A 16,507-nucleotide genomic window follows, 5' to 3' on the forward strand; every position below is an offset into this window, starting at 1 on the left:
TACTGTTAACTATGTGGCAAAACTGATCAAAGTACTGGTGGCAGGAAAAACCAGCACAACCTCTTTTGAAAATATTGTGGCAGTGTATTTGAAATGACTTAGAAATTTTTAGGTTTTTTTCTAACTTTTAAAAAATTTATTTTAGGCCCGGCACAGTGGCTCATCTATCTGTAATCCCAGCACTTTGGGAAGCCAAGGTGGGACAAGTGCTTGAGGCCAGGAGTTCGAGACCAGACTGGATAACACAGCGAGACTGTCTCCACAAACTAATGAATTAATTAAAAATTAAAATATATCTTTAAAAATGTAATGCAAAAGAGGCTTGAAATAAGAAAAAAAATGTTCTTGATGGCATTTTTCGGTACCATTTATAATAGCACCAAAAATCATGAAATATTTAGATAAAAATATAACAGAATATGTACAATAGGTATATGCTGCAAATGAGAAAACATTAGTAAGAGAAGTCAAAAACCTAAATTAAAAAAAAAAAACCTATGTCCATGAATTGAAAAATTCAATATTGTGAAGATGTCAATTCCCTTTACTGATCTACAGATTCAACACAACCCAAATCAGTCTTAGCAAGTTTTCTTTTTATAAATTAATAAGCACATTCTAACATTTACATGGAAATATGAAGGAATTAGAATAACCCAAACAATTTGGAATAAAGAACAAATTTAAAAGATTCAACTCTGATTTACTATAAAGTTACTATAATCAAGACAGTGTGCCACTAGCGAAAAGATAGTCACATGAATTAATGAAACAAAACAAAACCTTCAGTAATAAACCAACCCAGATGTAATAATTTTCACTAAAGGTGAAGTGCATTAGATACTTAATGTGCACGGACAACTAACTCAGTGAGACAGGGTAGTCTTTTTAACAAACAATGCTAAAACAATTGAATATCCATATATTAAAAAAAAATGAGCTGGCTGGACACAGCGGCTCACACCTATAATCTCAGCACTTTGGGAGGTGGAGGCAGGTGGATCACCTGAGGTCAGGAGTTCAAGACCAGCCTGACCAATATGGTGAAACCCTTTATCTACTAAAAATACAAAAAAATAGCCAGGCATGGTGGGTACCTGTAATCTCAGCTTTCTGGGAGACTGAGACAAGCAGAATCACTTGAACCTGGGAGGTGGAGGTTGCAGAGAGCTGAGATCACGCCACTGTACTCCAGCCTGGGCGACAGAGCAATACTCTGCCTCCAAACAAAAAAAAAAAAAAAAAAAAAATTAACCTCAATCCTAATCTTGCACCATATACAACACTAAGCCAAAATAGATCACAGGCCTACATGTAAAACCTATAACTGTACAATTTTTAGAAATATAAGAAAATCTTTGCAGCCTTTGGTAAGACACATGAAGTAGCAGTCAAAAGATAAAAATAATAAACTGGACTTCATCAAAATTAAAAACTTCTCCTTACCAAAAGATAGTGTTGACTACCAAGGATGTGGTGTAACAATAAATGTTATATGTTGCTGGTAGAAATGCAAAATTCCACCATACATTGCTGGTGGAAATAAATATAGCCACCTTGGAAATGAATTTGACTGTTTCTCATAAGCATACATCTGTCATCTTACCTAACAACCCCATTCCTAAGTTTTTACTCAAAATAAAAGGTAAGCATGTGCACACACAAAACCTGCATAGAAATGTTTCCGGGGGCTCCTCTTTTCCCCTTTCCCCTCTCCCCTTTCCTTTCCTTTTCTTTCTTTCCTTTCTTACTTTTTCTTTTTCTTGTGTTCTTTTTCTTTGTTTTTCTTTCTTTCTTTTTCTTTCTTTCCTTTTTTGAGACAGAGCCTCATTCTGTCTTCAAGGCTGGAGTGCAGTGGCATGATCTCAGCTCAGTGGGTTCAAACAATCTTCTCTCATGTCTCAGCCTCCCAAGTAGCTGGGATTACAGGCATGTGCCACCATGCCTGGCTAATTTTTGTATTTTTAGCAGAGACGGGGTTTTACCATGTTGGCCAGGCTGGTCTTGAACTCCTGACCTCAAGTGATACACTCACCTCAGTCTCCCAAAGTGCTAGGATTACCCAGTGCCAGCACTTTCAGAGGCTTTATTCACAAACACCAAACCTGGAAACAACCCAAATGTCTAACTGGTAAATAAATGTGGTACAACCATACAATGGAGTATACTGATACATGCAACAACATGGATGAATCTCAAGTGCATTATGCTAAAAATACATGCTGCATGATTGTATCTAATATTCTGGAAAAGGTAAACCCATCCCAAAAGAAAACAGATCAGTGAGTGACTGCCAGGAACTGGGAATAGAAAGAGGGTATTGACTAAAAAAGACACATGAGGAAACTCTAACGAAATGAAAATGTTCTCTATCTCAGGTAGGGCTGTATAACTTCATATTTGTGAAAATTCATATGGTAAATCTAAAAACTATATACCTTTTACAAGATGAATTTTATTGTATATATATCATATCTCTTTAAATTTGAGTTATTTTAAAGTCAATTAGTTCAAGACCAGCCTGGCCAACATGGTGAAAACCCTGTGTCTACCCAAAATACAAAAATTAACTGGGCAAAAATTAGCTCTTGAACCTGGGAGGCAAGGGTTGCAGTGAGCCAAGATCGTGCCACTGCAATCCAGTCTGGGTGACAGAGACTCCATCTCAAAAATAAATAAACAGAATAATAATAGTAAAGTCAATTAGTATAACATTTTGTCCTAGGCCTAAACCATATGTTGAAATTGGCTTTTTTTTTTTTTGAGATGGAATCTCGCTCTGTTGCACAGGCTGAAGTGTAGTGGCACGATCTTGGCTCACTGCAACCTCCATCTCCCAGGTTCAAGCAATTCTCTTGCCTCAGCTCCTGAGCAGCTGGGATTACAGGTGCCTGCCAACACACCCAGCTAATTTTTATATTTTTAGTAGAGATGGGGTTTTGCCACGTTGACCAGGCTAGTCTAGAACTCCTAACCTTAAGTGATCTACCCGCCTCAGCCTCCCAAAGTGCTGAGATTACAGGTGTGAGCCACCACACCCGACCTGGATTTTCATTTTAATAGCAACAAGTACTGAAAACCTTAAGCCACAAGATCCTTTGTTGAAAAATGAATCAGAGCTTCTATGTTACTTTGCCAGATGAGCATAAGCTTATGAAGGAATACTGAAGATTCCAAGACTTTTCTACTTGAATTTATGTAGCCTCATTCTATTTTCCTTCAGTCAGTGAGGTCCTCTTTACTCTGGGAGAGGATTAAAATTACAAATGAAATTTAATTTCAGTAACAGCAAAAAAATTAATCTCAACTTTTTTCTTCAGAAGCACTTCCACCAAGCATTGAAAACTTCACATGATTATCTACCTGACTCTAATCTCTTCTGAAGTGGTAGTTTGACCAAAATAGCCGGGAGTTGTGCAGAAACATCCACAATTGATGCTGCAGGACCATGAAAAGAAAGATTTAAGTCTTTCATACAGCCAAATATCTACCACATAGATTATCAATGAACTCCTCTAGGTCAAATTGTTATGAGGGGGCTTTTGCTCCCTCTCAAAAATAGTAAATGTCTCCCCAAGGATCAAGCAAAGGCTTCAAGCATTGTCCTTTGGAAAACCAGAAAAACTCTGCATAAAGAATTTAATATTCTGCCTACATTTTTTGATAAATGTCTTGGGAAACACAATAATTCAAAACTTTGGCTCTAATATATTTGAGTTTTATGTCAGAAGATGAGACTTCTTTTAGAATTATTGTCTGTGTCTTAGCACTAATGCATGCCATGTGCTGAAATAGACAGCAATGCTTTCTTTACTAAAGCAGCAAAACCATGTTTTGCCAAGCATCTCAGGAGCTCCAATAATGTAGAGTATCAAATTTTACTAGCCAAACTTTTCATTATTACAAAGATGTCAGCTTCCAATTAAAAGGAGCTCACACCATAAAAATTATTTGATGGTATCAATGTACAAATAATGATTAAAATCAGATGTTGGCAGCCCTAAGAAGCATGGGTATTTTTATACTGTTGAATGTTAATGCAAAGTCACTGATACTTCTATAAATTCCAACCAGATATGAAAGAAATGTCACCATTCTAATGCAGATGATGTCATCTGACAGAGGAAATGCTTCCATTTTTTTCCTCTGCTCTAAAACAAACCAGCTCAATAATGTCCAATATTCTCAGCTTAACCAAGGTGTCTTTGATTGCATGTGGCTTCTGTGACTGGGTAGTACAATAGGTAAATAGGATATCTCATGATAAGCCAAATCCAGCTTCCAGTCTTTGCAATTTAAGCTTTCCTCCAATGAAAGAACCTTATTTTTCCAATGGCTAGTAAAGATTTGCAGAACTTCATACCCATAGGTGGAGAAATACGTAAAATAAGATAAGCCTAAGCTATAATACACATTCTTTTCATATTTTCAACCTAAACTATGTCAAATTCAGTGGCCTATAATTGTAACGGCAGGGCACATTTTAATTCTTAACGGGAATTTAATCTATTACAATATAGTAACAATGATAATTATATTATGATAATTACCTGACCATGTACAGTAGCATCCCATGCCACTCCACTCTTATTTGGAATGAAATATATCTTAATATATTTTGAAAGATGTAAAAAATTATTTTGCTAAATTGGCTTTCTTCTTATAATGAAGAAAAAGTCACATACCTGGTTTAAACATCTGATTTTGATATACTAATTTCATAATGGCAATAGTGACTCAAAAAGTATTTACTCAATTTAAATGAAATCTAAAGTCAAATACTTATTGATAGGACATTTTATCTTTTAGAGGAATATCAGTGTGGACTTAGAAGAAAAATGAAAACTCTTACTTAGAAGTTATATATTGCTTATCCTCTACATTTTTCACTCAGACATTGATTTTGAATTAAATCAGTGGTTCTTAGCCTTTCAATTACCATCACCTCAGAAGCCCTTAAATATTGATGACCAGACCCCATTCCAGATCAATTAGATTTAAATCTCTTGGGGTAGACCTCCTTTTTTTCTTAATGGCCCCATGACTTTAACATTCAGCCAGGATTGAGAACCACTGAGCCAAATAAACTAATTCTAGATCCTATCCTTAAAAGCTTATACTCTAGTATACATGAGTGTGCATAGATTCTTAGGTTACTGCATACACAAAGGTATATAAATATACCTGTCAATGCAAACAGAACATTTCAACATATCTTTGAGCTACATTATGACAGACACATGTTTCAGGTGCTATGACAACACAGAAGAGCAACATCCAATTTAATAATGAAGGAAAAGTTAAGTGGAGAGGTACTGAAGATTTCTGCAGGAAGTTATGAATATGCAGGAATTAACCAGAGGAAAGGATGGTGGGAAGAAAATCCAGGCATCAAATAGAATAACAAAAAGCAAAAAGAGAAGTAGGAAACATTGGTTCTTTATATCATGGGTTGTGATTTAAAAAAAGAAAAAAAAGAGAAGTAGGAGACAACAAGGTTAAAAACCAAGAATCGCTCAGAGTTTCGTGTTCCCAATAAAGTACTATGCATGTGAGGAAGGAAGAGTAAATGAGAAATTTTGGCAGAGAAAGAATGCATAATATGCTTCTTCTATGCATATCAAGGCACCTGAAGTTTATTTATTATAGGTGATGAACAGTCAGTGACATGTTAAGTGGAGAAAAGACACAATCAGGCTGCATTTGGGACAGATCTCTGGAAGCCACCAGGAAGAGAGTGCTAACATGCACTGAGCACTTACCCTGGTGCCAGTGTGCTGCTGAGCACTTTACATTGATTGTCTTGACTAATCCTACCCCAATCATATGGTAGATTCTGTTATCTTTATTTTACAAATGAATAACTTGTCTAAGTCATATAGTTACTAAGGAATTCAAGAGAAGGGATTCAAAACAATTCTGATCCCTAAAACTAGGCCTTTGACCTCTAGGATGGATGGATCGGCAGGAACAGAGTAAGAGGTAGAGGAGACTACACAGTGATAAATTAGTTAGAAAACAATTATCCCACATGAGAAAGAATTAGGGCAATGGCACTAGGAATGGAGAAGAAGGAACAGATTCCAAGAATATTTATAAAATTTAAAAATTATCAAACTCACATGATTCAGCCTTAAAAAGAAATGAAATTCTGACACATGCTACAACATGGACTAACCTTGAAAATATTATGCTAAGTGAAATAAGACAGTCACCAAAGGGCAAATATTGTATAATTCCACTTTTAAAGTCCCTACAAGAGTCAAATTCATACAATGAAAATAGAAGAGAAGTTACCAGAGGCAGAATCAAAAGCCGTCAAGAAAACATATTGTGAAACAGAATGTTAAACCCACATAGATCCTTATCTCTTAAACCTATAGCTCCATAAGCTCTCTAGCAGTTTACAACACAGGAAAACTAAACAAGTATACTGATTATAACTTGTTTTAAGCTATGTATAAAAAGAAAAACTACGTATAAATTCTTTGAAAATTAGTTTGGCATAAAATTACCAAATTACTTACTATCTTAAAGGTAACTTAAAGTAAATAAATAAGCATTTTATATATACTCTTGAACATTTGGATTTTTGTGTTTTAGATATCGAGCTATTTTAAAACTAACAAATAACTTACATGAAAAGCTACGCAACATAGTACAAGCCCATAGAGCATAATAGTACTAGTCTAAATCTTCTGTGGTACCAGAAGCTTTAAATATTTCATACATATTATCTCTGATAATTCTCAAAATTACAAGGTTGGTATTAGGGCCAGTTTAAAGACTAACATTAATTTCACAGAGTCATGTTGCATAGTTTGCTTGTAAGTAGTGAACCTAGAATTTGAACCTACTATGGTTTCAAAGTCTATGTTCTCAACCACTGCCTCCTAATCAATCCTTTATTAATATCCCTTAACTAATCTATTTCCAAATAGCAGAAAAACTATATGATTACATACAATACATAACAGTAGAATAAGTTCTTGACTCATCACACCAAAAATCTGCAAAGTTCATATAGAAACCAGGTGAAAAATGTTTCCAAAAGTAGCAGCGGTAAACACAAACATTTTACATTTGCAACTAGTTTTACCTCAAAACCAAATGTTTCATAATTAGTTTAGCCTACATTATTTACTAAGTTTTATCTATTATGTTAAAAATCATTTAAAATACTCAATAAAACATTTTAATATGAATACTTATAGCAAAACTAAAAACAGGTTTGATAAGAGATCTTGAACAGGTTTCATTAAATATCTGAAACATTCTAAAACAGGTCAAATAGTATCTGACATTTTCTTTGTTCATGGCCTTTCACTATACCCCCTATATCTTTCCCTAACTAGAAAAATTTAAATATCCTGAAAATAAAATATTAAGGTGACAATTAACTGTCTATTACTACAGATTTATACACTGGCTCTGGATGATGGCCAAACCACTAGCAGGAGCAAAAACCTTTAAGTATTTGTCATATGTCCTAAATTGTATAAATAGAATTAGTCACAAAAGGTATTTCGTACTTGTAAAAAAAAAAAAATACAGTATTTCTTTAATTTTTATAATCCAAAATTCTTCAATCTGTCTGCCATTACTATGAATTCCTTGAAAATTAATAACTCAGACCTATTTTCAGTATCAAAAGTTAACTAGAAGCCAATTTTTAATGGTTTCAATTCCAAAAGGAATTAAGTAAAACTTGTATTTTAGTAGGCACAGAGAAACAAAATTACTAGCAAGATAATACCTCATGTAAGGAAAACTTTCCATATAGGAATTCAGAAAAATTAGGTAGAGCAAGGAAAAAAAAATACTTTGTGGGCTTCTGTTGTATATTACATTTGATAATTAATTATCTCAAAACATTCCGTAAACTACTGGTCTGGATTTCTGAGGCTTTTAATTTTTATCTGCAGACAAAAATAAGTTTCCCAATGTAAGAGACTGGTAAATAGATTACCTTCTAAAACAACTGTATTTTCTCTAAAGAAGTGTTATAATTCATCTATCGAAATGAAAAATTTAGAAATGCTGAGCATGAATATTTTAAAAACTGATGGTTATATTAAAAACAACAATAAAGAAACAATATTCTTGGTTGTACGACATGTGAATTGGTATTAGGGCCAATTTAAAGACTAACATTAATTTCAGAGAGTAATGTTGGATAGTTTGCTTGTAAGTAGCGAACCTAGAATTTGAACCTACCGTGGTTTCAAAGTCTATGTTCTCAACCACCAGCCCCTAATCAATTCTTGATTAATATCCCTTAACTAATCTATTTTCAATTTGTTTTACTCTTTTTTAAGACTACTGATCTGTACTCTTTAAAATGGTTAAGTTGGTAGATTTTATGTTATGTGTCTTTTACCACAATTAAAATTTTTTTTTAAAATCATTAGAAAAACGAAATAATCTTCTAAAGGAAAAAACAAAATAATCTTCTAAAGGAAAAAACAACAACAAAAAAAAACTTCCTGATACCAAGAAGTTGGATACAGAACTATACCTTCTTTGATACAAGTATGTTGCTGGGTTCCTGTATATTTCTTGGTTGCTTTACAGAATCACGTCCATACATCCTATTTTTAAGAATATGAGGCTGAGTATCAGTCATGTGCTGGTGGAGAGCCCCATGACGGCTCATGGAGAGGGACCCACCATGCAGATTCTGAGTCATGCTAGCTGAACCACTAAGCACTGACTCCACATTAGAATTTGTTTGAGAGACCTGTGGAGAAAATACAACACTTGGAAGACTGACATAGTGAGAGCTTTCCTGATGACTCAACAAAACTTCAGGCATGATTTTATGCTCATTTCCAAGAGATACAAGTGTATCACTGGTGGCATTTTCTAAGTGTTTTCTATCTACTGGTCCAGAAGGTAGAATTGTGGGTTGTTGTAGCACAGTTTCAACTCTCTGTGACTTTTCAGTAGTTGCTTGAAGAGAGCATGGATTCAATTGTGGAACACTGGTTTGTACTACTGAAGGCTGGCCAAGCTGTTGAAATACTTGCTGAATTGGATGCTGAAGAATACCTGCTCTTCCAGATGTCTGTGTCACCATAATTGGTACATTGACTTTGTAAAGGTGACCTTAAAAGGAGAAAACAAAATTGTAAGTATAATAGAATTAAAATTTCCCTTGACAACAACCAAAAAAAATCTCGTTCACAATAGGCTGGCAAAAATATACCAATATGTTAATGGTGGTTATCTCTAGGACTTTTTGTATTTTCTTCAATCAATATATCATTCTTATTTTTTTAATTATGTATGTTTTGCTTTAATTCCAGCCTTTTCCCACAATTGCTTATATGGCACACTTTGAGATACATAAAGGCCACCAATATTTAATCCATGAACCTCTTCCACTGTTTGATAAATTAATCAATCAAAACCTGGATTTTAACAAACATAATCATGTAAAATATACTTCATATATTTAAAATGCCATATAACAAGACAATGCTACCCAAAATAGAGTTTAATGATTTCAAAAGTAATCAAATTTCTTCTCCTTCCTTCCTCTAAAATAACACTATAAAAGAAGAAAAAAAGGACTAATTTTTTAGCATTGAGTTAGGTGCTTTACTTAAACTTTACAACAACCCAAAGAAGAGGTATGATCCTCTTCAGAAATCAAGAGATGGTGCTCTGAAAAGCAGAGATTAGTTAACCTACAAACTCTTGGATGATCTATCAGACCATGCAATCTCTAATAAGAAAGGGGGCAAAGGCTGATCAACCTAATCTTTAATTTGTAATTAGAGCTAGCAGGAATGCAGGTATGTTATTTATTTTGTATTTGTTAAAATTTAGATAACTGACTTGAATTAGAAAAAAATATATACAAAGAACCCCTATACAATGTTGGGAAAGAGAACTGAGAAATAAATACAGTACAGGTCTATATAGCGTCTTTTGTGGCAAATTGCCTCCATAACAATAAAAACCATTATTTATCGTTACTTCTAAAATCGATTAAAGGTTTATATAACTTCTGGTATATAGTTTATTTAAAAATCTGAATGTCCAAAAACTAGTACCAATGCTAAAAATAAAAATATTCTTAGAATATACTCTCACCAGATGCAGTCTGTAGTGTCACACCTGCTGGCACATGAATGGAATATCCAGGAAAAGTAAAGTTTGCACTGGAGTTTGAAGTGCCCTAGACATAACAAATTTATATTAGAAAGTTAGAAAAGGACTTTACTTGTATCTTTTTTTCCCTGATCTCATAGGGGGTCAAATAATCTGATTCTAGACAACAGTCTGACAATACTTAACATTTAACATTAGGGCTGAATTCTTTGAATAAAATAGCTTTTTAATATTGTTTTCAGATCATCCCATTAATGATCAAGAGGAATTCTATTCTACAGTTATTAGCAATGAAGCCAGTAAGTCCTAATGAACAGTATAAACATTGACTCAAAAATCTTGCCTAAGACATAGTTTTGCAGGGCCATTGATTCTCAGAGCTGCAAAAACTTGAAAGATTGATAACATCTAGTGTTGTTGAGAATGTGATAAATAACTGGTTCTCTCAAACACAATATGAATGTATATTGGTACAATCCTTTCGAAGGATAATTTTTGCAATATATACCAAAACAGAAAACACATATGACCTTTGACCCAGGAATTCTACTTTTAGGAATTTATCCTGATTATTACACAAACTCACAGACATATATACAAGCATACATAATCAATGGAATACTATATTTGAAAAATGCTGGAAATAATTCAAATGTTCACCAACAAACATTTGTTAAACTGTGTTACATCCGCTTAAGCCAATCTGTATTAACTGAAATTGAAACCAGTCCATCTATATTACTAAATTGAAAAACAGAAATTACAGAAACAACAAAAAAGTATTCCTACTTTTTACCATGAAAATATAGCTTTCATGAAAGAAGTCTGGATGGATAAACGTCAAACAGCTAAAACACTTATTCTTGGAATGTAAGACTACAGAGCTCTTCCTTTTTATTTATAAATTTATTTTCCTCTTTTATTTTTAAGAGGCAGGGTTTCATTCTGTTGCCCAGGCTGATGAGCAGTGGTGCAATCATAACTCACTACAACCTCCACTTCCTAGGCTCAAGTGATCCTCCTGCCTCAGCCTTTCAAGTAGGTAGGACTACAGGCACACACCCCATGCTCGGCTAATTTTTTTTTTTTTTAATTTTTGTAGAGGGGGCATGGTGGCTCACACCTGTAATCCCAGCACTTTGGGAGACCGAGGTGGGTGGATCACTTGAGGTCAGGAGTTTGAGACAACCCTGGCCAACATGGTGAAACCCCATCTCAACTAAAATACAAAAAATCAGCTGGGCATGATGGCAGGCATCTGTAATCCCAGCTACTCAGGAGGCTGACGCAGAAGAATCACTTGAACCCAGGAGGTGGAGGTTGCAGTGAGCTGAGATCATGCCACCTCACTCTAGCCTGGGCGACAGAGTGAGACTGTCAAATAAAAAAAAAAAAAAAAAAAAAACTTGTAGAGATATGGTCTTGCTATGTTGCCCAGTATCTCAGTCTCCCAAAGCACTGGGATTTACAGGTGTGACCCACCACACGTAGCTTATTTTTACTTTTTATTAATACAAGCATATTATTTATTTAAACAGGAAAAAAGATATTTCCTTGAATTCCAAAGGCAGAGATATTTCTTCATTGGTCTCCTATCAAAAGCAGCACTATTCTTTCCAAAAATCCTATTAAGCAGTGTGGTTTAGCTGTTCTTAGCGAAGAAATGGAAATAACTAGCCCACTAAGCATTTGCCCTAAAAAGGCAACCTATGGGCTGAAATAAAATAAAAATAAAACAGTCAGTAGATTATATACTGTCAGTATCATGGAAGAAAGATAAAAGTGAAAAGCTGCTATTCTTCTCTACCCAAGAAACTACTTGATTTTCTGTTAACTTGTCAATTTATCTTCTGCCTCTAAGTCCTAAGGGGAAAAATATAAACAAGCTCTACTTCACAAAGGTACAAAATGACCAAAATATTCCAGTTTAATTAAAGTAAAAACTATGATGTTGCTCCACTCTGGATGGGGAAAAAAAATCAGAAAAAAAAAACCCTCAAAATTATCTATTTAGGATATAACAACCATATAACATTATACAGTGTAATTAAAACCCCATACAACATCACTTCAGATATTTCCTAGCCTTGTAGGTAGAGTCTTGGAAGATGCTAACAACTGCTCTGAAAGACAGGAAAACTTGGCAAGAAAATGTCAATTCTAGAACTTCTGAGTCTTACTACTTCTATGCTATAGATACTATTCTGTCTCTCCACTCTTTACCACATCCTTTTTTTTTTTTTTTAGACAGAATTTCCTGTCGCCCAGGCTGGAGTGCAATGCACAATCTCAGCTCACTGCAACCTCCACCTCCCAGGTTCAAGCGATTCTCCTGCCTCAGTAACCTGAGTAGCTGAGATTATAGGTGCCCACCACTACACCCAGCTAAATTTTGTATTTTTTGTAGAGACAGGGTTTTGCCATGTTGGCCAGACTGGTCTTGAACTCCTGATCTCAGGCAATCCAGCTGCCCCAGCCTCCCAAAGTGCTGGGATTGCAGACATTAGCCACCGCGCCCAGCCGTATCTTTTCACTTTCAACTGGAGGATTAGAAATTACATCTATGTTCAGCATTTTGCTACCACTCACTAAAAGTGGGGCATGTCTTTTAAAATACATTTCAAGTAAGCTACATACCAGTTCTGCTGTGGTAAAACTTGGAAGAGTTCTACCAGCAGGAATAACTAATGATGCTGCATAGAAAACAAAATAAATACACATTCATTAGAATTTACCAATTTAATAAAATCACTAAATATAGCTTATTTTTAAAAAAATATTTTCTATCACTAACAGGTTAAACCATGGTGAATTCTAAGCTTCCTGATTCCAAGTAAAAAATAATTATATTTTTTTCCAACAACTTCAGATAAAGACTTTACAAATAAACTCCTTTAAGTGCCAAAAGAAAATATCTCATTGTAATGAACTACATTGTACTTTGGAAATCCATAACAAAACACCTAGATTGTCCTTAGTAAGTCAAGAAAACACCAAATGTCTTATTACAACCTTTTATTGGAGAGAAAAAGTAATATTTATTAAAGTGGCACATTTCCAAGAGACTACAATATCGGGCATAAATATGTAACCCAACATTAACCCATTCTAAATTGTAAAGGTTCAAAATAAATTCCAACTCATTATTTTATGAAAAGTTATTTACGGTACTTTGGTCAAGTAAGCAAGCACAGCTGCACAGTTTTAGGAACAAATGTATAAGAACATGTCTCCTAAAGTCTCTGCAATAAAACAGGTTTAACTGCTAAAAACCTGTAAGAAAACAAATTCCCAAGAGAATGACAACTCGATCAACATTACAGCTACAATCTCATATAGCTTTCCTTTATTATCTGCCAGTTTCCTATGCTAACCAGCCTTTCATTTATAATACATCTAAAATATTGACCAGCTGGTTGTAAATGTAATTCATCATTTAAAAATAAGTGTAAAGAAAATAACTACAGTAGATGGGTCTCAGCTGATCAATATACTTTAGATACTCAAGGTTCATTTTATCTAAACATGACTAAATATGGCTGTTAGAATGTCATTCCACCTCATCTTTAGTAAAAACAAAAACTTTTTAGCATGTTTATGTGTTAATATTTATTATTGTCTGTTTTTCACATACTGCATTAAGGAAAATTGCCCCAAAGATCTGTTTCTGACATTAGAAGGACTCCACCATGTAAAACAAACAACTCATAAAAGCAAACATTTTTTAAATTAACCATTCCTTCCACATTAAAACAACAGAAGAAAGGCTGCAGAATGATGGTTAATGAAGCACATAATTACTTTTATTCTCTGTTCACCTATGACTTTGCTTATTAACAGGCATTATTTTAGAAAAGCTAAAATAGAAAGAATTGGACTGGCAGGAACACAATGGTATTAGTCTTCATTAGCTGAAGTGAGCAAAGCTTAAGCTGCCACAGCTTAAGTCATAGCCTGAGAGGAAACAAAAATCTGTTAACACATTGTCTAAAGCAATTAAATGAACTTTTTGAGAAAAAATAGCAACGAAAAATAGCAACGATCATCCTCTTTTAGATCCTTGCAATAAATCCTGAAAGATAATTCACTATATTTAAAGAAATTAAATAGAACTATAACAGAGTTTTTAAAGTTTCTTTATAAATATTGGAATAAAAGCATTGAATAGTTTTATAATGAAATTTCATGCAGCTCCTATTTAATTTTGATACTTAATTCACAAGTTATATACACTATTTTTATATGTTCACAAGTTATATATGCCAGTAAAGGTACGTGAAAAAAATTTTAATATTCGAGATGGTTTTAATAACAAGTTTGAAATGAGTATGTGTTTTTACTCAAACTAAAAGCGTCATAACTTTGGTCTTCACGTCTATGTTCTAGAAACACTAAATTTTTTTAACTTTTATTTAAAGTTCGGGGTGCATGTGAAGGCTCGTTACACAGGTAAACTCATGTCACAGGGATTTGTTATAGATTATTTAATTACCCAGGAATTAAGCACAGTACCCAGTAGTTATCTTTTCTGCTCCTCTATCCCTGCCCACCCTCCACTCTCAAGTAGACCCAGCGTCTGTTGTTTCCTTCTTTGTGTTCATAAGTTCTCATCACCTAGCTCCCACTTATAAGTGAGAACATGCACTTATAAAGATAACTTACAAGTTATCTTTCCTGCATTAGTTTATTGAGGATGATAGCCTCCAGCTACATCCATGTTCCCACAAAAGATGTGATCTCATTCTTTTTTATGGCTGCATAGTATCCATGGGGTATATGTACCACATTTCCTTTAACCAATCTGTCACTGATGAGCATTTCGGTTGATTCCACGTCTTTGCTATTGTAAAAAGTACTGCAACGAACATTTGCATGCATCTTTACAGTAGTATGCTTTATATTCCTCTGAGTATATACCCAGTCATGGGATTCTTAGGTCAAATAGTACTTCTGCTTTTTGCTTTTTGAGGAATTGCCATACTGTTTTCCACAATGGCTGAACTAATTTACATTCCCACCAACAGTGTATAACTATTTCCTTTTATCTGCAACCTCACCAATATCTGTTGTTTTTTTTCTTTTTAACAATAGCCATTCGGACTGGTGTGAGATGGTATCTCCTTGTGGTCTTGATTTGCATTTCTCTAATGATCAGTGATACTGAGCTTTTTTTCATATGCTTTTTGGATGCATGTATATCTTCTTTTGAAAAGTATCTGTTCATGTCCTTTACCCACTTTTTAATGGGACTGGTATTGTCTCGTAAATTTTTTTAAGTTCCTTATATTTGCTGGATATTAGACCTTTATCAGATGCATAGTTTGCAAATATTTTCTTCCATTCTGTATGCTGTTTCCTCTGTTGATGTTTCTTTCACTGTGTAGAAACTCTTAAGTTTAATTAGATCTCACTCATCAATTTTTGATGTTCTTGTGATTGCTTTTGGTGTCTTTGTCATGAAATCTTTGCCTATTCCTATGTCCAAGATGGTACTGCCTAGGTTGTTTTCCAGGGCTTTTACAGTTTGGGGTTTTACATTTAAGTCTTTAATTCATCCCAAGTTGATTTTTGTATGTGGTATAAGAAAGGGGTCCAGCTTCAGTCTTCTGCATATGGCTAGCCAGTTATCCCAGCACCATTTATTGAATTGGGAGTCCTTTCCCCATTACTTATTTTTGTTTACTTTGTCAATGATCAGATGGCTATACGTGTGCAGCCTTATTTCCAGACTCTCTATTCTGTTCCATTGGTCTGTGGGCCTGTTTTATAACCATGCTGTTTTGGTTACCATAGCCCTATAGTATAGTTTGAAGTCAGGTAATGTAATGCCTCCAGCTTAGTCCTTTTTTCTTAGGATTGCCTTGGCTATTCAGGCTCTTTGTTGGTTCAACATAAATTTTAAAATAGTTTTTTCCAGCTCTGTGAAAAATTAATTACATTGGTAATTTGATAGGAATAGCATTGAATCTGTACATTGCTTTGGGCAGTATGGCCATTTTAATAATACTGATTCTTCCTATCCATGAGTATGGGGTGTTTTTGTTTGTGTCTTCTCTGATTTCTTTGAGAAGCGTTTTGTAACTCTCATTGCAAAGATCTTTCACCTCCCGGTTAGCTGTATTGCTAGGCGTTTTATTCTTTTTGTGGCAATGAAATTGCATTCCTGGTTTGGCTCTTAGCTTGGCTACTGTTGGTGTATGGGAATCCTAGTGATTTTTGTACATTGGTTTTGTATCCTAAAACCTTGCTGAAGTTGTTTATCACCTGGAGGAGCTTTTAGGTCGAGACTATAGAGTTTTCTATATATGGAATCATATCATCTGCAAACAGGGACAGTTTGACTTCCTCTCTTCCGATTTGGATGTCCTTTATTTCTTTGTCTTGCCTG

The 16,507-nt window shown here is 34.5% G+C and overlaps 1 protein-coding gene across 1 annotated transcript in view; it reads right to left on the minus strand.

The window, feature by feature from the left end:
- GTF2A1L (general transcription factor IIA subunit 1 like) overlaps positions 1-16,507 on the minus strand; it is a 73,693-nt gene that overhangs the window by 35,492 nt on the left and 21,694 nt on the right. The window contains exons 4-6 of the mRNA XM_032291704.1: positions 12,757-12,812; positions 10,102-10,186; positions 8,519-9,108 (exon numbers count right to left, since the gene is read on the minus strand). Of these exons, the coding sequence (XP_032147595.1) occupies positions 8,519-9,108; positions 10,102-10,186; positions 12,757-12,812 (731 nt within the window). The remainder of the gene's footprint in view (positions 1-8,518; positions 9,109-10,101; positions 10,187-12,756; positions 12,813-16,507) is intronic.

Source organism: Sapajus apella, unplaced genomic scaffold (genome assembly GCF_009761245.1).
Source record: "Sapajus apella isolate SASKATOON/1434 unplaced genomic scaffold, GSC_monkey_1.0 scaffold26, whole genome shotgun sequence".
NCBI classification, from domain to species: domain Eukaryota; kingdom Metazoa; phylum Chordata; class Mammalia; order Primates; family Cebidae; genus Sapajus; species Sapajus apella.